This window comes from Spermophilus citellus (genome assembly GCF_964194105.1).
Source record: "Spermophilus citellus genome assembly, chromosome: 16".
Classification (NCBI taxonomy): Eukaryota; Metazoa; Chordata; class Mammalia; order Rodentia; family Sciuridae; genus Spermophilus; species Spermophilus citellus.
The window spans coordinates 78,924,939-78,946,349 of NC_138196.1; the positions used below are offsets into that span (position 1 = coordinate 78,924,939).

The 21,411-nt window shown below is 36.6% G+C and overlaps 1 protein-coding gene across 1 annotated transcript; it reads right to left on the minus strand.

Annotated features, from left to right (window-relative positions):
* Positions 1 to 967: 967 nt before the first annotated feature.
* PBK (PDZ binding kinase) lies at positions 968 to 19,788 on the minus strand. Its single transcript, XM_081269872.1, has 8 exons — positions 19,704 to 19,788; positions 17,757 to 17,834; positions 13,731 to 13,824; positions 8,872 to 9,014; positions 8,083 to 8,252; positions 5,976 to 6,105; positions 1,938 to 2,114; positions 968 to 1,202 (listed from the first exon to the last, which is right to left on the minus strand). The coding sequence occupies exons 2-8, from the start codon at positions 17,812 to 17,814 to the stop codon at positions 1,003 to 1,005; spliced, it is 972 nt and encodes a 323-aa protein (XP_081125998.1). The 5' UTR covers positions 17,815 to 17,834; positions 19,704 to 19,788; the 3' UTR covers positions 968 to 1,002.
* Between the last annotated feature and the right edge of the window lie 1,623 nt (positions 19,789 to 21,411).

A 21,411-nucleotide genomic window follows, 5' to 3' on the forward strand; every position in this document is an offset into this window, starting at 1 on the left:
AGTCCTCCTATTGAGAATGGGCACTTTATTAATTTAGCAAAGACACAATATACAAGTCAGAATGAGGATGGTAACACTATTGAGTGTCAGGATACAAAATTATACATTAGATTTCTTAATTAACTTTTCAATTTGCTTTCTTGGCACTTTAATTTTTAACATTACAGCCAAGTGTGAGTACAACAACTAGATTCACAATTACAATTCAGTAATTTTGAAAATTTCAAGGCTGTGGCAGATAGAAACTACTGATACAAATCAACTTTGTTTTACAGATTAACAAAATAAGGTCAAGAAAGGGAAAGTAATATACTTGCATTCACTCAAAAGTTTAACAACAACACTCAATTAAGAGTATAAAGTAAGATAATGCTGAGACTATTCAGTATGAAAATTATCTTTTATTTTGTACTGTCTTACTTGAGTTCTATTATTTTTACAAACCTTGCAATGCAGTGTAGATTAATAAATAAAAACTAAAAAAGGGATCAGAAAATACAAGCCAAAGAATCAAATTACCCAAGGAGCTATTCTATTGAGTCATTTTTTTCTTCAAGTTCTAGTGACCATTTATAAGTACATCAGCCAAAACAGAAGCAAATGCAGGCTTTTGCACTGTATAAAGTGCTAATTTTAATAGATCCATAAAAAGAAAATATGTAAGAACGATCATTAGTAAAAGTTATGGTCATTCAATTCAAATTAATATTAGATAGTTTACAACATTTATAGTTAGTGATTTAACTCTGTATGAGCAACATTTAAGGGCCTGCAGAGCTAGTTTTTTAAACTTCACAGAAAATCCAGTATAATACTGAGTGTTTATCATGCAAATATAAAATATAGCCTTAAAAAGTAATTCAAATGTTAACAATACTATGGTCCTACAGTAGGCCTCTTTCAGAGACTAGTAACTGTAGATCATCATAGTAACTATATAAATGTATCAAATAAACAGAACAGTTACACAAACCATACATGGTGAGGTGGTCATGAACGTGATCACTGGCCATCTAGTTCTAAAGCTTCAACAATGTGTGCAGCAGAGGGACGATCTTTAGGATCTTCATTAGTGCATACAGAGAAGAGTTCAATTACTTTCTGGTAGGATTCATCCAGTTCTTCCATATTAACAGGTGGCCGGGTTCCCAAAGCTGCATAATATGCCTCATCATTGAAGTCATCTTCATCAAAAGTTTTATCTGCTCACAAAGGAATTAGAGATTGAAATAAGCTAAACCATTTGAGGTCATGGAAAAGCATAATAGCTTACCTTCTTGAAGTAAGAACTTATCATCCAATATAGTTTCCATTATACCACAGGCAATCTCTTCAACATGCCATTGAGTAGATTACTAATGTCTTAGATTTTTAGGCTACCAACCCATACTCCTCCTATGACAACTTTTCAGTATTTTCTTCTCAAGCAAGGGGAGTTTTTAAGATAACTTTGTTCCTCTAGATTTAACTCAGGGGCTCTCAACCTCTGAGAGTCCTATTTTGTGTTTTATTTAGAGACATTGATGAGGCTGGCTTTGAACTTACAATCCTCCTGTCTCAGACTCCAGAGCTGCTGGGATTATAGGTATGAGCCATTTTGCCCTTCCTAGACCTAAATTTATTTCCCTATTTTCGATCAATCTAAATCTCAATTATGTGACATTAAACATAACCAAATTAATCACTAGTATTAATGTACTATGTATGTTACAAACTATCTACTAAGTCAAACATCTTGCTTTTTAAGAATTTTATCTTAATGTAATTATATAAATGTATAAGCTAATCCTCAATGTGAAGCAAAGACACTGATTTATGTTCTATTCACACCACTGGTCTGGGGGTGTAGTTCAGTGGTAGAGCATTTACCTAGCATGTGCAAGGCCTTAGGTTGGATTCCTAGAACTGAAAACAACACAATAATAATAAAACTGTACCTTCATCATCATCATCATCATCAAAATTAAAGTGTGGAATAGATAAAGTCATCATTTCCCACAGAGTAAGGCCATATGCAAATATGTCTGCCTTATCAGTAATAATGCCATTTTCCTCCAAAGCTTCCTTGGGCTTCCACGGCTCAGTACCAATGTAACAGGCCTCAGGATCGGTCACTGAAATAAGCAAAATGCAAATAAAAATTATGAGGGCAGGCATTAGAAATCCCTAAGAAGAAAAGCTACACAATAAAAATGGGCAAATGGTTTACAGGCTAATCATATCCAGCAGACATGAAAACACATTCAACTTCATTGATAAGGTACTTTCCCTGTATTAGAATGTTAAATTTCAAAAAGCGATCAGTTGTCAAGACATAGGGAAACAATTCTCTTAGAAAATGGTAGAAATATAAATAGATTGTGGATAACAAGATTTCATACTCTAGAGCAAGACTGCCTCATCAGAATTCAAATACATGCAAGCTGTCAGCCTTGGGCAGATACCTAATGGGCCTCAGGTTCTTTGTTTTGTGAACTTGCTGTCATAGAATGGAGGATGAAATTTCATTTCAATGCTTTCATGATTGCTAAGTCAGAAAATAGGGAAAGGGTCAAATCATACACTGGCTCTGCTTAGGAATGACACAGGTCCACTCACATTTCTATTTAAATTTTAGAGTCAATTCATCAATTTCATCTATAATTCTGACTGGGAATAGACTGAATCTCTGCGTCAATTTGGGAAGAATTAACATCTCAACAGTATTGAGTTTTCCAGTCTATAATTGCAATATTTCTCCACTTAGTTATATATATTACTTAATTCTCTCAGTGATGCTTTATGGTTTTCAATATAGAGACCTTAGACTTGTTAAATTAATTCTTGAATATTTTTTGAGTTTGACACTTAAAAATGGAATTTTTATTATTTATTGATAATATACAGAAATATAATAGCTAACTTTACTTTTTCCTAATGGTTTTATAGATTTCTCTAATGTTCAAAAGAAATCAACAGTAGAAACATTTAGCTCTTGAGTTTTCCTTGTGGGAATGTTTCTTTAATAGATGTAAGGCTATTTAGATTCCCTATTTTCTTCCTATATCAATTTTTGTAATTATATATATATTTTTTTTTGAGAGAGAGTTTTTTAATATTTATTTTTTAGTTTTCGGCAGACACAACATCTTTGTTTGTATGTGGTGCTGAGGATCCAACTCGGGCCGCACGCATGCGTGAGCGTGCTACCGCTTGAGCCACATCCCCAGCCCCTTGTAATTATATTTTTAAGGTAATTGTCCTTTTCATTTTAAGTTATCCAATTTAGTGGTATAAACTGTCTTATTCTTTATATATGTGTAGAATCTATAGCTGTATTTCTTTTGCATTCCTGACATTGTTTTCTCTTTTTTTCCTGATCAGTCTATAGGGACTTATAACTTTTATTATCTTTTCTATGAACCAGCTTTAGGCTTTACTAATATTTTCTAGTGTTTATTTTTTCTTCTGATTTCTGTTCATATATTTCTTATTCCCTTTCTCTGGTCTCCTTTGGATCTGTCTTGCTCTTTTCTAGCTTGCAAGTGAATACAGGTGATTCATTTAGAACTTTTTTTTTTTTTTTTAACTATAGTCACTAATAGCTACAGATTTCCCTCTAGACCCTGCTTTAGCTTTTGCCTCACATATTTTAATGTTGTATTTCCTTATTATTTAATTCAAAATACTCTCCAATTTCCCTTATTGTTTTCTTTGGTCCATAGGTTAAATTTTTGTTGTTAAATTTCCAAATACATCTTAGTGGTTTCTAAATTTTTATTTATATATGACAGAATGCATTACAATTCATATTACACATATAGAGCAAAATTTTTCATATCTCTGGTTGTATACATAGTATATTCACACCAATTCATGTCTTCATAAATGTACTTTGGATAATGATGTCCATCACATTCCACCATCATTTCTAACCCCCTGCCCCTTCCCTTCCCTTCCCACCCGTCTGCCCTATCTAGCATTCATCTATTTCTCCCATGTTCTCCCTCCCAACTATGAATCAGCCTCCTTATATAAGAAAAAACATTCGGCATTTGGTTTTTTGGAATTGAGTGGTTTCTAAATTAATTTTGTAGAATTTATAAATTTTCTATTCATTGCTGTTTTCTGCTTTTCTTAGGGTTTCATTTTTTTGTTTATTTTTCTGTGGTGCCAAGATCCAACCCAATGCCTCACACTTTCGAGGCAAGTACTCTACCACTGAGCCACAACCCAGCCCCTCTTAGGGTTTCATTTTTTAAAAATATTTTTTTAGTTGTAGATGGACACAATATCTTTTTTTTAATGTGGTGCTGAGGATCGAACCCAGTGCCTCACACATGCGAGGCAAGCTCTCTACCTTTGAGCTATAGCCCCGCCCTAGGGTTTCATTTTTTTAAGTATAACTCAATTTTATAATAATGAAAAAGTTTCCCTTTGAATAGTTTTAACTATATTAACTAGGTTTGATTTGTTGTAAATTTGTAATTTTTGAATATTTTCTAACTGGAATTTGATTTTTCCTTTTGGCCAACCAAAAATTATTTACAAGTGTTTTAAATTTATTAAAAATAGTTTTTTATTTCCAATTTTGCTACATATTTCTAGATTTACAGCACTGACATCAACACATGCCAACTACTACACTACTTTTATAATCTGAAGTTTTCTTTTGTGACCTAATAATACATGGCCAATTTTAATATTAATTTCCCCCTACCCCTGTAATAAGGACTGAACCTAGGTGTGGGTGCTCTTTCACTGAGCTCCATCCCCAGCCCTTACTAAGTGTTGAGACAGTGTCTCACCAAGTTGCTGGGGCTGCCCTAGAACTTGCCTCATTCTCCTGAATTGCTGGGATTAGAGGCATTGCTAGGATTATAGGTGTGCGCCATCTGGCATTTTTAATAAATATACTAATACAAAGAGTTTAATCATATTATTCAGATTCCTTACTTAGTTTTGTCTACTTGATTATTAAGTTTTGAGAAAATGACATTAAAAAAATCTCATTTTTAGTATCTTTCAAGAATTTCTTTTTTTCCCAAAGTTTTGACTTTGTTGTAGTTATTTAGCATAAGGATACAGGACAATTCTATTTTTATTAATTATAGATATCATTATAGTCACTATTTATTCTGGCTTTTGCCCTCAATTCAAGTTGTAAACTTGTTTTATTCTAATTACTTATACATGATAGCAGATGCATTTTGATTCATTGTACACAAATGGAGCATAACTTCTCATTTCACTGGTTGTACACAATGTAGAGTTGCACCACATATGCAGTTATACATGTACCTAGGGTAATGATGTTCATCTCATTCCACCATCATTCCTACCCACTCCCGCCCGTAAACTTTTATTTCTGCTAAAAATTAAGGTTTACATAAGACCCATAAAAGCAGTCATGGGCCATCCTTTTAACTTATATTCATATATATATATATATATTTAAAAAGGCCCTTTCTTAAGGCTGGCTCTTGGTTCTCACCAAGAACATCTTAAACTTCTGAGAATGATCAGTATTTATAATGCAGAGGGAAGAATGAGTTGGGCTGGGCCAAAAAGCAAAAAGTAGAAAACTGATTTTTACTAACATTCCTCTTTCCTAGTTCCACTCCAGTTTCTTCGAGCAGTTTCCCAAATTTCATCACATTATTGAAACTAAGTGAGTCCCTTTCAAAAATCTTGTTAAAAATTTTTATTTTCCATTCCAAGATGTTTTATATCGTAAAAATCTCAATCCATATTAGAAATCTTTCCCAAACCTATCTTCAGTTAAAACATAAGCTAATAGTAAAGCTAATAACATATGTGGCAAAGGAGGACCCTAAGTCAAAGTGAGATAGAAAAGTAGGGATACTTTTTATTATATATTTTTCAAAATTTGTTTTAAATCTTTGAAGCATGTGAATTTACTATGTATTTTTACATATAAAAATCAGGAATTTTAAAGTTATATAAAAACAAAAATTTAAAACAGTATTACTTACCAGTCATATTTTCATCCAATGGTAGAGAGACTCCTACATCACAGATTTTAATTGTTTCAAAATCACCTTTAATTACAACATTTGAAGACTTTATATCTCCATGAAGCAGTTTCTTTTCTTGGTGTAAATACTAAAATTGTAAAAAATCAATACCCATGAGCAGAAGTACAACTTAATCGACATATGTAACCTTCAGGACTGGAGATGTACCTTAGTGGTAGAACACTTGCCTAGCATTCACAAGGTCATGGGTTCAATCCTCAGCACCACAAGAAAACAAATTTTAAAAAGAAACCTTCAAATAAAACTGAAGGGGCTGGGGATGTGGCTCAAGCGGTAGCGTGCTCGCCTGGCATGTGTGTGGCCCGGGTTCGATCCTCAGCACCACATACAAAGATGTTGTGTCTGCTGAGAACTGAAAAATAAATATTAAAAAAAAAATTCTCTCTCCCCCTCCCTCTCCTCTTTCTAAAAAAATTAAAAAAAAATAAAACTGAAGTTCAGTGACTTGAACTCCCTTCCTAAAGTATAAACTGATTCAACCATAATTTCAAATTATTTGAAGCCAGAGAAGGGAAAATCTCTCAGATAAATCTGAAAGATGTCTTAAAGATAGATGTCTAAGTATATGTTAACTTCTTTGTATTTTCAAACCCATCCTATGTATTTACATATCAGAAGGCGCTACTGCAATTTTCCAACTTCAATTTTACTTGAGGCTAGTATTTTGGAAATAATTTTGGAATCTTCCTCAAATTGTACTTGACAAGTAATAATAATACATTGTAAAATGACCTGCAAAATGGTTATTTGTTCATTCATCAGTATTTGAACATTTCTCTATGAGCCCAGCTTAGAAATGAGACCGTTTCTTGCCCACGTCCCACAGGGGTGGTGGAATTTGGGTTTCTTCTGTGTGTAATCAGCTGGCTGTGAAATAAAGCTAAGAAAGAAACAGCAAGAAACCACAGGACACAGGAAGTAATTTTAGAAAGGTGGGGTAGCAGGTGGCTCTCCCATCCTAGAGATCAAGCTTCCACACTGGAAAGAGTGAGAGAGCCCATATGTGCTTTATTTATACAGGGGGAAGCATCAAAGGTTTTCTATGGGATGTTCTTTGCCAAATAAGGTAGGAGGTGGGCTGTCCAGTTTCCACCAGGTTACGCCCTACTCTGGAGCTACAAAAGCAGTTTCCCTAGTGGAGGAAAATAGGTCATGTCCATTGTGCAATCCATTGAGTGGGAGGAGCCACAAAATAGTTTGCAAAGTAAAACCTAATGGCTAAAAGCCGAGTGAAGAACTCAAATAATTAATTCATGGGTGGTGTCCCACAACTGTTCTTGGTGTAGATCTGCTGTTTACACAGGTATGTTTACATACTTAATTTAAATGCAATCCATCATAGAGTGAATAGGCCCAAGTATATTTACACTATTAATTTCATTATTCATACACATCAAAAATATTACTAAACAATTCAGATTTTTAAATTTATTCTATTTGAAATTAGGTTCTTTATAAAGGTATTAGAATATTTAGGAACATTGCTTTTTTTTCCTAATCTGTTTATCAATTTGAACTTTAACATGCAACTTTGGCATCAGTATCATCATTACCTGACCCAATTTTGAGTCACCCAATAGTTTTTTGGAGCCAATGTTACTTCTGTGTAAATGATTTATCCAAAATTATAATAATTTCTTTGCATAACACTGACAGAGTTTTCTTCATTGAACCTATATGTGTATACCCATGATACCCAAAACTTAACATCACACAAAGTAATCCATAGGGGGTTTGCTTATATCAACAGGGGTTTAGGCTATGCCCCCAGGAATAATTACTAAATTTGTGTTAACTAAGTCTAACATGTAATCGCTATTGCAAAACTACCTGGTCTTAGATTATTTCAGGCATATGTGGGGGCCCTAAACAATACTTTCCTAATCAAAATTTTTAAAAATGGTTCATTCTGCAATATGAGACTCTATACAGACTTAAGAATTAACTCCCTCCTTTGAAGAAAAAAAAATTGTAATTATGTATAACAAGTATTTAGTATTTTCATAGTCCACAAAAGTTATTTAAAATACAACGGTATAGTTACCTTTAGCCCTCTTGCCATGTTCAAAGCAACTTTTAAAATTACAGCTGCTGGAAAGGCATTCTGGCTGTCTTTATTTCGCTCCTCTATTAAATCATTTAGAGACTTTTCACCTCCATACTCCATAGCAAGGCACAGACTGCCATCACTGGCTTCAGTAAAAGCACGATAACCTCAAGAAAACAGAACATGTCTTTTTTACAGCTCTGTGATTGAAAGCATGAATCTGGACTAATACTAACAAATATACGATGAAACAGCTATTATTTACAAAACTAATTCAGTAGACCAAATTTTAAATGCCTTCAGTGGTCGCCACTAGTAACACAAATTAAAATATTTTTTTATACTCTGTGCCTCCCTGAATAAAATGATTTTACCATTAAATGAAGATCATTTTAAAAGGACAGCACCATAATGACTACATCCCCATGAAGTTTAAATATATACTTAAAAGATTTTTATGAGATTTTTTTTTTCCCCTTCAATCCAGGGTTTCTCTACCACTAAGCTACATCTCCAGTCCTTTTTATTTTAAGACAAGATCTCCCTAAGTTACCAAAGCTGGCCTTGAATATACAATCCTCCTGCCTCAGCCTCCAGAGATCCACAGCATGTGCCGCTGCACTAGGGTAGAATTTTTTTTTTTAGACTGTCCACATTAATTTGATTCCTGACAACCTTCAGCCCCATTCTCTTCATTTTGATTAGTAAAACCAGTTAAAGTATTTATACTATTTCTGGATATAAAGAATAATAATTCCACGTACTGGTAACAAATTTAAAACTTACCTACAATGTTTGGATGATGAAGGCTTTTCAAAATCTTAGCCTCATCAATTAGCCTCTTTTGATATATACTCCGATAATCATCACTACAGATGGGATTAATCTTTTTTACAGCCCAAGGAGAATGAGACAAACCTCTTGGAGATCTAAAATAAGTAAGTAAATATATATGTATATATATATTAATAAAAAATAGTATTTGAATGAATAAAGACCCACAACACATTTTCAAATATTAAATTTTGAAAGACTCGACAGTAATTGTTTTTAAAAAATATTTAAGGGACTGGGACTGTAGCTCAGAGGGAGAGTATTCGCCTCCCATGTGTGAGGCACTGGGTTCGATCCTCAGCATCACATAAAAATAAAGATATTGTGTCCACCTATAACTAAAAAAATAAAAATTAAAAAAATATTTAAAATATTTTAGACTATCAACACCTCTGCTACATTTCTCTTGCAACTAGAACATATGAGAAGATGAGAGAAATCTGTTGATGGAACAACAGAGATGGAATAAAAAAAAGGACAAGGATAGACTGTTATAAACTATCTAAAATTATAAATTTTTAAGATGGACATAAGTCTGTAACCCAGCAATCTGGGAGGACCACAAGTTCAAGGCGAGCTTCAGCAATTTAGCAAGGGCCAAAGCAACTTAGTGAGACCCTGTCTCAAATAAAAACTAGAAAGGGCTGGGGATGTGGCTCAGTGGTAGAGTGCCCCTGGGTTCATTCCTGGTACCAATAATAATAATAATAATAACAAAATATATGTATACATACACATTTTAAAATTGGAAACTACTATTTTCTATTTTTTCTCTTCTAGCATGTCATATAACCAAATGCTTATTAAACATATGAATCAGAGATGAGTTACAGAATGATAACATAATAAATATTAAACCTTAAGAAATTTAACTTAGAGAAGTTAAACAAAAACACTTGGGGGGCTGGGGTTGTGCCTCAGTGGTAGAGTGCTCACCTAGCATGTGTGAGGCCCTGGGTTTGATCCTCAGCAAAGGGGAGGGTATGTAGCCAAACATGGAAGTTTGTGAATAGGCCCAAGTATATTTACACTATTACACCTGTAATCACAGTTTATCAGGAGGCTGAAACAGGTGATGCCCAAGCTCCAGGCCAGCCTGGGCAACTTACCAAGACCCTGTCTCAAAAAATAAAAAGGGCCTGGGAAATAGCACAGGTAGAAGGGCTCTGGTTCCATCCCCAGTACTGAAAAAAGATGTAGACTGAACCAAAGATATAGTTAGCTTTCTACTCTCACAGGCATAGCACTGCATTGCAGAACTTTGTTCAATGGAAAATCCTGTACTCAAAAGAATCATAATATTTTTAAATTCATATATATCTATTATCCATAAGTTTATCTAAATTGTTTTTAAACTTCCAGGTTTGGGGGGTTTTTGTTCGATTGGTTTTGTTTTGTTGGTACCAGGGAATGAACTCAGGGACATTTTACCACTGAGCCACATTCCCAGCCCTTTTATTTTATTTAGAGACAAGGTCTCACTGAGTTGCTTAGGGCCTTGTTAAGTTGCTGAGGCTGGCTTTGAACTTGCAATCCTCCTGCCTTGGCCTCCCAAGCCACTGGGAATGCAGGGATGTGCCACCATGCTCAGCTAAACTTAGTTTTAAATAACAGCAGCATTTGAGGGGAACCTCTTCCATATCATTTTATGGTAAAAAAAGCTATTTCTCAAGTTTCAGTGTTACCCTCATAGCTCTTGAATGTTTAGACTCTAGAGAGAAAGTCCATCCTCTCCTTTTCCATACCTACTCTGATCTACAGAATAACAAGAACAGATTTATAAAATCTGAATAAATACTTGGCTAAGCTAAAAGTTGATTCATTAAGAATAATAAAACTGACAAATTTCTGATGAGATTATGCAAGGAAAAACAAAAGGTAGCATAAATAATACTTCAAATAAAAATGGGGACATGACTACAGGTATAGTAGAAAATTTTTAAAATAAATACTAAAACTTTTTGCCAATAACTTAAGACAAAATGGATATTACTAGAAAAATCTAAGAAAACTGATTAAAGAAAAAATTACTCAGTAGCTTAAAATCTTCCTACGAGAAATATGAAGCTCAGATGATTCTATAAGTGAATTTACTAAACTCTCAAGAAATCTGCCGTTCAATCTCATACAAACTATTCCCCAGAAAATGAAAAGTAAAGGGACTCTAAGTCTAATATAACTTCCCCTTTTAAAAAAATCAAAGAGAGCAGAAAAAGGAAAATCACAACCAACTTCACTTATATATACTTATAGAACAAAAATTCCTAGCAAATATTAATAATCTATCAATTTATTTAATAATAATCAAAATACATTGCGTAGTTTAGGAATTCAAACTTGATTTAACATTTAAAAATATAAACTTCCTGATTAAAACAATAGCTTACATGTATATGCCAGGGATGGTACCACATGGTACCATTTGGTAAAAAAGTGACTCTAATACCAGTGACTCTGGAGGCTGAGGCAGGAGGATCACAAGTTTAAGGCCAGTCTCAGTAATATAGTGAGGCCCTAAGCAAGACCCTTTCTAATAAAAAGGGCTGGGGATGAGGCTCAGTGGTTAAGCATCTATGGGTTCAATCCCCAGTACCAACAAATAAATATATGGCAAATAGCTGTTTTAAGACATACCCACTTACAAATACCAGAAGAGGAGACCAGAGCAACTCAATTTCAGAAGCTAGAAAGTAACTGACTTAAAAGACCTAGTGAAGGGCTTGAAACATGATGTTCAAAGCAGGGGGATTCCTATACACCAGTCCCAGTTCTGTCCCACTGGGCAGTCCCCAGGAGGTAAAACAGAGGGTCTTTAGCCTTTGGTTTACTAGCAGTTGAAAACATGAGACTCAGGTAGGAACAGAGTAGTAACTAATAACATAGGCATACCAAGTGCTCAGTGAGTTTTTACATGTGTATACATCTGTTATTGATATCCAAGATACAGAACACATCTACAACCTCAAAATACTTGGATGTTATTTTTAAGAAAGATAATTGGGGCTGGGGATGTGGCTCAAGCAGTAGCGCGCTCGCCTGGCATGCGTGCGGCCCGGGTTCAATCCTCAGCACCACATACAAACAAAGATGTTGTGTCCGCCGAAAACTAAAAAAATAAATATTAAAAAATTATCTCTCTCTCACTTTAAAAAAAAAAGCAAGTTCACTTGTTTAAAAAAAAAAGAAAGATAATTAAAATCAAGATTTAAAAAATGAAATACTCAACTGAAACCTTGGAAGATAAAGTTGGGGAAATATCCCAGAAAACAGCAAAAAGACAAGATAACCAGATTAAAAAAAAAAGAAGTAAGTTAGAAACCAGTCCAGTTAGTTCAATATCCAAATAATAGGATTTGAGGTAGAGAAGAGTGAAAAACAAGTTGGAAATCATCAACAAAGTAATTTTTTTAATTTAAAATATTTAAGAACAGTTAACTATCAGATTCCAAGCGGGGCACACCCAGACATGTAATTTGTCAAATTTCAGAACACTGGCAACCATCAGATCATACAAAGATCTGGAGAGTGGGGCTGGGGTTGTGGGTCAGTGGTAGAGTGCTTGTCTAGCATGTATGAGGCACTGGGTTCAGTTCTCAGCACCGCATAAAAATAAGTGAATAAAATAAAGGTCCATCAACATCTAAAAATTTCTTTAAAAAAAGATCTGGAGAGTGGGAGAAATAGATAACATAAAACATTACATGAAAAGGAATGAGCAATCAGAAAGGCTTCACAATTCTCAACAGTAACACTGTAAACTAAAATACAATGGTGGTGATAGAGATTCTCAAAATTCTGGAGGAAAATTATTTCCAAACAAGAAATGCTTCAGGAATACTCCACTGTACATAATTGCTAGAATATTCTTAATTCATTAGCTTCTTATTTTAGAAAGCATTTCTGTTTGGAAACAATACAAATCTAGGTAAATGAAGCTAAGATATCCTAAGAAAGATTGGATTAATCAGGCTGATTCCAAGAATTCATTAAGGAATACATATTAACTGAGTATTCTGCTACTTAACAGACATGAAACTAAGAGTAATGATTAAAAGAAATAATTTTAGAAAACAAACCATCACCAGTGCCTGTAATCCCAGTAAATGAGGAGGCTGAGGCAGGAGGATCACAAGTTCAATATCTGCCTAGGCAACTTAGTGAGATCCTGCCTCAAAATTAAAAAAAAAAAAAAAAGAAAAGAAAAGAAAAGAAAAAATGCTGGGGATGTATATGGTACAGCACCCTGTGGGTTTCAATCCCCAGTAACACACATACACACAAAACTGTTGACATCTATATTACTGATAATTAGCACCATACTTATTCAATTACTTCGTTTCTAACACAATTTCGAACTTTAAAATCATGTATTTCCTCCTCTTAGTAACAACGCCATAAGAAAGAAAGCCCTTTTGACTTTTTAGAAGGAAAGATCCTGAGAAGGCAACTCACCAGATAGAGGAAGTTATCAGTCACTATCATTTTCAAGCAATGGCTTCCTCTTTGAGGTTTACTTATTGAAAATCTTATGTTAATACTACAAAGGAATACCTTTCCTCTGTCACTTCCCCTTCTTATAGAAGCCAAGGAAAAATTAAAAGGTAAACTACTTCCTCTTAAATAATTCATCAGGAGTAAGCTACAAGAAAAGTATACCAGGCAAGAGCTGGAAGTTATTGCATTCCAGGGATTGGGATACAGCAGTCAGGCAGGACAAGAAACATAGCCTAAAGCCACATATTTGAATTTTCATATTCCTTTTTTGTTTCTGAGTTCCATATAAAACAGTTAACCTGAAATTTTATACTCACCTCTTCATTAGGTAAACATTTACCCCAGTCCCAAAGCCAAGCTTCTGCATAAATGGAGAGGCAGGGATAGTTACATATGGAGTTGAACATAACACTAAATGTTGGTTGGAAAAAGAAACAAAAATAGAATTAGTATGTGAAAAAGCTAATAAAAGCATCCTAATATTCTAAAAATATTGTCATTAAGACTATTAATTGGCATAATCTTTTTGGAGAGCAATTATAGTTATCTATCCTAATCTTAAATGGATACCCTTTGACCATGCCTACGTTAACCCTGAAGCAGACGTCAGTAAATTGTCTTGTGTTTCTATGGTCCACAGACTAAGAATTTTTTCCAAATTTTTAAAGGGTTGTTAAAAAATAAAGAATATACAACAGAGTTCATGTGTGGCCCTCCAAGTCTAAACTATGTACTAACTGCCCTCTGAGAGAAGGGAAATAAATGAAATATAAATATATATATATTTGAATATTGGTGTTTGCTGCTGCTTTTTTTTTTTTTTTTTTTTTTTTTTTTTTGGCACTGAGGATTGAACCCAAGGATGCTCCACCACTGAGCTATATCCCTAGCCCTTTTTATGTTTTATTTTGACATGGGGTCTCATGAGTTGTTAAGGCTGGCCTTGAACTCAGCAAAAAAAAAAAAACAAAAAAACAAAAACCACAACCCTCAGTGATCACCATCAGAAGCCTAATTAACAATATACATTCCAGAGCGTTATTGTCTTTAAAAAGATGTGATAAAGGAGTTCTACTTCTGCTCATGAACAACAGAACACCTGACACAATACAATGGATTTTACATGTGACGACAGGCAGAGTAGGTCTGCGTACTCTGAGAGAAGAGAAAGAAATGAAGGGAGCCCTATATAACTGCCCTGATTTTATGCATAAAGGCTGTTTCCAGGCTGCAACATAAAGGAAACACAGCCTGGCAGTCTTGTAAAACTATGGAGATAGAGATCAGAGACCTAGGTGACTGGAATTTGTAGAGCAGAGAACCAAAATGGAAGGAGCTAGAAAAAGAGAGTGCTCTGAAGATCTGGCAAGATCTCCCAGTGAGTACTTGGCTAAGTGCTCATCTGCAAACACAATGGGTAGTTACATATGGAAAGCCAGGAAAGAACTGACAAATTACTAGAAATCCCACAATTCTAGGAATGAATTCACTTTACCATAAGTCAGAATGTAGTAACTCTAGTCACAACTTGGTAGCACAGCTACCTTTTAGCCCAACAAGAAAAATCTATTAAAAAACTTAAAAGCAAGTCTCAAAAGGAACAGACTAACATGCAGGTGAGTTAACTTTAGGCCTTAATGAAATCAAACAGTCTAAAAGAATAACAAAGTCCAGCACTAAAAGATGTGAAATATAAAAAATTACCAGCCATGAAAGAAGCAGGAAAATATGTCCCCCAAATATGTTCCATACCAGGGGAAAAATAAACCAATAAAAACATACCATCAAATGACAGGGATGGTGGAATTAATGACAAGAAATCTTAAACATATGTTAAAAATGCACTTAATGATGTAAAGAAAACTTTCAAAAGAATGAAAAATGTAAGAGATAAGAATAACCACCTTAGAGTCTAAGAAAGGTGAACAGAAACTGAAGATACAGCAACAAACACTACCAAAAATGAAGCAGAGGAGAGCAAAAAAATCAGTGAGCTATAGAGCAATAGCAAAATAGATTTAAGTTCCATAATTTATTAAGTATAAATGGTCTAAACAGTATTATCCAATAAACCCTGCCACAAGAAAAATACTCTGTATTTATGCTGTTCAGTACAGAAGTCGCTACCCAAATGTGGTTACTTAGCACTAAAGAGTGTGGCTAATATAAATGAGAAACTAAATTGGTGATTTTATTTAATTATGATTAATCTGAATCCAAATTTTAAATAGCCCCATGTGGCTAGTGGTGAAATTGTCTAACTAAGGGTGGAAGTTGTCAGAATGGATAAAAACAAAACTATATAACATTATTATAAAATAAACTCACTTTTAAATATAAAAACACAAATAAAAGGTTGGAAAGCATATATCATTCAAACAATAATCAAAATAAAGCTGGATGGCTCTGTTATTATCACATAAAATGGGCTTCAAAACAGAGTATCACCTAAGATAAAGAAAGGCATTTCATAATAGTGAAGTGGAAAATTCATCAAAATAAATAACTATCCTAAATGTGTACTGTAATGGTTAATTTGAATTGTCAACTTGATTGGAGTAAGAGATGCCAAAGATTAAGAGGATTGCAGGTGTGTCAGTGAGGGTGTGTCTAGGAATGATGGGCATGTGGGATAGCCAACTGAAATGGAGACCCTGCCTTAAGTGTGGGCAGCACTGGCCAATAAGATGATGGCTTGGATGAAATAAAGTTTGAAGAACAAGGAAGCAGCCACAGATGCAAGCTCCAGTTTTCTAGAATGGGTTCTAGATTTCTGCTGCCATCATCAGAGGATATTGGACTCTTGCTTCTTCACTCTTCCAAAGCAGTCTCTGACAGTGATTCTCCGGAAGCCTTTGGTCTCAGACTAGGGTAACACCATTGATCTCTCTGGGTCTGAGGCTTCAGCCTCTTGGACTGCACAGCTACTGGTTCTTCCAGCTCACCAGCAGATGGCCATTGTGGACTATCCAGCTTCTGGTTACTTAATCCAACCTAATAAGTCTCCCTTTTAGAATTATACTTCCTGTTGATTCTGCTCCTCTAGGGAACCCTGATTAATACATGTGTGTACTTAACAACAAAGCTTAAAAATACATGAAGCAAAAACAAATAGAACTGAAGGGAGGAAAAACAGACAAATCCATAATTGTAGTTGGAGACTTCAATATTCCTCTCTCATTAATTAAGACTAAATACAGAAAAAAATCAATAGGGATATAAAAGACCTGAATAAAACATAACAGTTCATCCAGATTGACCTAAATGACATGAATAGAACACTGCATTCAGCAACAGGTGCAGCATTCACCCAGATAGATGAACCTCAAGTCCAGTTGATTAAGGCAAAAAAGAAAAAATATATAAAATACCAGCATCAGAAACCAAAAAGGGCAGAAGGGTAATCAGTATATCACTAATAACTTTATGCCAATAATCTGACCATTCAGAAGTAACAAATTCCTTGAAAAACACTAATAAAGCTCATAAAGGAAAAAACAGATTACTTGACTAGCACTATATATATTAATTGTGAAATCAGTTAAAATCTTCCTATGAACTGGGAGTAGTTGCACACACACCTATAATCCCAACTACTTGGGAGGCTGAGGCAGGAGCATGAATACAGCAAATATCAGCATATCAAGTCACGTAATAGATAAAATACATCTCAACCAAAGTGATTTTACCCCAGGAATGAAATGCTGATTTAACAATAGAAAATTAATGTAATTTGCCACATATAATGCATTGCAAGCAAGGCAGATATGTCCACTAACACTTTTTTGTTAATTCAGTACTGGGGATTGAATCCAGGGGCACTCTATCACTGAGGTATATCTCTAATCTTTTTTATACTTTGAGACAAGGTATTGTGAAATGACAAGGCTGGCCTCAAATCTTCCTGCCTCAGCCTCCCAATTAGCTAGGATTGCAGGCTTGTGTCACTGTTTCTGGTTGATTTTAATCTTTATGACCTGAGTTAAGGGTCAAGGTTCATTATTTGCATATAGAGACCCAATTGTTTGTTGAAAAGATTTCCCTCTGCCCATTCTTTCCCTCATAAGGACATGTAAGGAAGGGAGAAAGGTAAAGCAATTCCTTAATGGTTTAAGCTAAATTGATTCTTCACCAGCCAAAAAACCTTGATAGCTGTTAGAATGTTAATAAATTAGTCCATAGATAACCAAACCCTGTTCTATTAAATAAGTCTTATTAACATTATAAACAAGACATTCTAGAACCGTGCATGAAAGATAGTAAAAGAACAAACTAAAACAATACTAAGACATTTCTAGTAGCAATAACAATGAAGAAACATCTCATTACATCTGCTGTCTTACCAGATTTCCTTTTTTCAGATAATTTGCTTGGTGTCTTGAAATTATCAGTTCCTTCCATTGTAACAACCTCTCTAGGTCCTATGATAAAAAAGTTACACTGCAGTTACAAAGAGTACAACTTTCATTGATGTAGAAAAATTCCTGTAACATCACTCATTTTATAATATGAACATAAAATCTGAAAACTAAAAAAAACCTCAACAAATATTTAGTCCAATTTTATTTACAATAAGTAAACTGAAAGCCAAAGGTACAGTTGTTACCTGTGTTCACACTATTGGTATTGTGTGTGTGTGATTGGGGGGGGGGGTATTTGTTAATCATAAAATATAAGAACTTGATTAAAGAAACTAATAATGCACTTGATTAAAGAGAACATTAGTTCAAAAAGGTAAAAAGTATGTCTTCCTCTTACATGTCCCAAGTTGTAAACAGTTATCCCATCCAGGAAAACTGTCTATGCAAACAATATTCTTCATAATAGCCACATAGATGATGAATATATAAATGTGGTATATGCACACAAAGGAATATTACTCAGTCATAAAAACAAATAAAGCACTAATATATGCAATATAAATGAACCTTGAAAACATCATGCTTGGGGCTGGGTTTGTGGCTCAGTGGTAGAGCGTGCACCTTGCACATGTGAGGCACTGGGTTCAATCCTCAGCACCACATAAAAATAAAGGTATTGTATCCATCTACAATTAAAAAAAATATTTAAAAACAATCATGCTAAGTGAAAGAAAGTGCACACAAAAGGCCACATATTTGGACATGATGATCCCACGCACAGAAAATATCCTGATTACCCAATGAGCAGACTGTGGTTAAAAATAAGTCCGAAATGGCTCCATTTTCTCCAATGAGCACCTGGAGAAAATAGGAGCACCAGAAATAGAGAATAAAAGCTCACCTTTACATGCCACACTCGACAACTAGGTGAAAATGTGAAATATATGGACATATTTGTGTACATAGGATATATACCTGGAATCCAATAGCTGAAGACAAAACATTTGTGGGATATCAGCACAGAGGTGGCACTAAAGGCAAGAGAGTAGGTAAGACCACCCAGGACATCAGTGTAAGAAAAGGCCACTGGTGCAGGCCCTGGCAAGTCGAGTGACCCGGGAAGTCTCACTGCCAAATAAAAACCACTTGATTTAAATACAAATAATTTCACATTTCATTATTTTCTTGAGACACAGGAGAACTCAGTCACACCTTCCATACTTAAGGCTATTTGCACCTAAATATACTGTGTCTCCTCCATTCACAGTTGTCTGACTAATCCCCGCAGCTGAGGCAGGAGGATCGCGAGTTCACAGCCAGCCTCAGCAAAAGGGAGGCACTAAGCAACTCAGTGAGACCCTGTCTCTAAATAAAACACAAAATAGGGCTGGGGATGGGGCTCAGGGTTCGAGTGCCCTGAGTTCGATCCCACCCCCCAAAAAACCACTGTGGCTCTTTTAGAAGGCGACACCTAGGAAACGGCGGTACCGGGGCAGCGGCGGAACGCGTACTCCGGGGAGTGCTCTGAAGGAGCTGTGCCGGGAAGCCCACAGGGCTCGCTCCACCACAGGCCTGCTGGCCCCGACGCCCGCACCCGTGGGCCCCGCACGGCTGCCGGCGCACCGCCCGCCCAGCTCAGCCGAGGGCGGCAGCAGGAGCGGGAGAGGAGGGAATGGGAGAGGGACTGGCGGTCACGAGAAAAGACGCAAAAGAGAAGGTAGGGGGCGGGAGGCAGCCGGGGTGCGGGCACCTGCGGTCGTCAGCCTGGCTCCCCGCGAGGGGTCCGGGCCGAGGCGCCGAGCGCCCCCGCAGACCCGCCGCCCTGCAGCCGCCGCGCCCACGGTCCTTCCCGCGAACGCGGCCGCCCCGCGCGCTCACGCAGCCAAGTGGAGGGAGAAAGCGCCCACCCGGCAGCCGAGCAGCGCTTACGGGGTAAGGACCGGCGGCGGACGCGCAGGTGGCTCTGCAGTCGGCACCGCGCCGCTCCCCTCGGCCGGACCGGGAACTGCCGTGGCGTTTTGACCGCTCGTCACTTTGAAAAGGCCGCGCGCGGCCCAGAGCTACGGAGGGCGCGAGGGACAAAACGCGCCGGCGTCGCCCGTCCCCGCCTGGCGCCCTTGGGGTGCGCTTCCTGGTGGGACCGACTGAGGAACGGGAGGAAGGGAAACGCAGGAAAGGACAGACTGATGTTAAGCCACTGTCCTTAAGTGTTTGGAAGGTTGCAGCTGTTCCTCAATCGCAAACGTTACGTCTAGACTCAGAGTAACAGCCATTTTGGGCTGAGAATAAAAATAAATATTTAGTAGTTCTGCTAACTCTTGTGATTACCAGATTCAGTTCAGCATTCACTCATGTATTCAACATGTATTTACCCAGGTACTCACTATGTGCCCGGTGTGCATTGACTCTCCATTCCTAGGGTGATTCGTGGTTGTCACTACAAAAGACAGAAAGATGGTGAACTCACAGAATTCTCCCCGTCCTGGAAGGGGTTAAAGTCTATGAGGGTGAAAGATGGGAAGTGTCCTAAGAAAAGAAAACACACACACACACACACACACACACACACACACCACGCCACATTACAGAAGAGATTAGAGTCCTTTTGTAAGGGGAGACCAGTGTGCTCCATGTTCAAAAGAGTGTGACCTCTTAAGTTTGGAAGAAATCAACTCACTTGAGGTCTAGAAAGAGGATTGCTTGTTTCCTAAGATTTTTTCACATAGTGACAAGACATGTATTTATTTGTGTGCTTGTGTACATTTGAACACATGCATGCACACAGCACTACCTTTTTTACTTCTGACCTTCAGAAAGTTCCCCAGTCCACTTTGAGGCATGTTTTATAATTATAGATAGACCATTCTATCTGTAAGTGGGTGAGAGTCTGTAAGAAACAGATGCTCTTCATGTACCTTCATCTATCATCACGAATTACAATTTGTGGGGAGGGTGGCTACTGGGGATTGAACCCAAGGGCGCTCAACCACTGAGCCATATCCCCAGCTTTTTTTTTTTATTTATTTCACAATTTTTTAAGAGGGAAGAGAAGCTTTTCTACGTTTATGTTTAATTTGTGCCAGATCAATCAAGAAGAATTTATTGATTATTCCATGTTCTGTGTTGTTAAACAACTGTTGGGGGTGGAGGGAAGAGAGGCAGCAAGGAGACTAACAGGGTACCCAGTGAATGAGCCCTGGCATTTTTCTTCCCCCACCCACTCCAGCTACTTAAAATAAGTGGAATTCATTCAGAGACTTTTTTTTTAAAGAGAGAGTGAGAGAGGAGAGAGTGAGAGAGGAGAGAGAGAGAGAGAATTTTTAATATTTATTTTTTAGTTCTCGGCGGACACAACATCTTTGTTGGTATGTGGTGCTGAGGATTGAACCCGGGCCACATGCATGCCAGGCGAGCGCCCTACCGCTTGAGCCACATCCCCAGCCCTCATTCAGAGACTCTTGCTCAGCTTCCTCCCTTCAAAGTCATATCCACTGTACCTGTTTTTACCTTCCTTCCCGGCCTCAGGAGAAAAGGTCCTTCCTCCTGCCTAAGGGGATTCTTCAAGACACAGCCCTACCCTTCCCACACTGCATCCAAATCACTCCTGTCACCTAAGACTTTGCCTTCACCCCCTTTA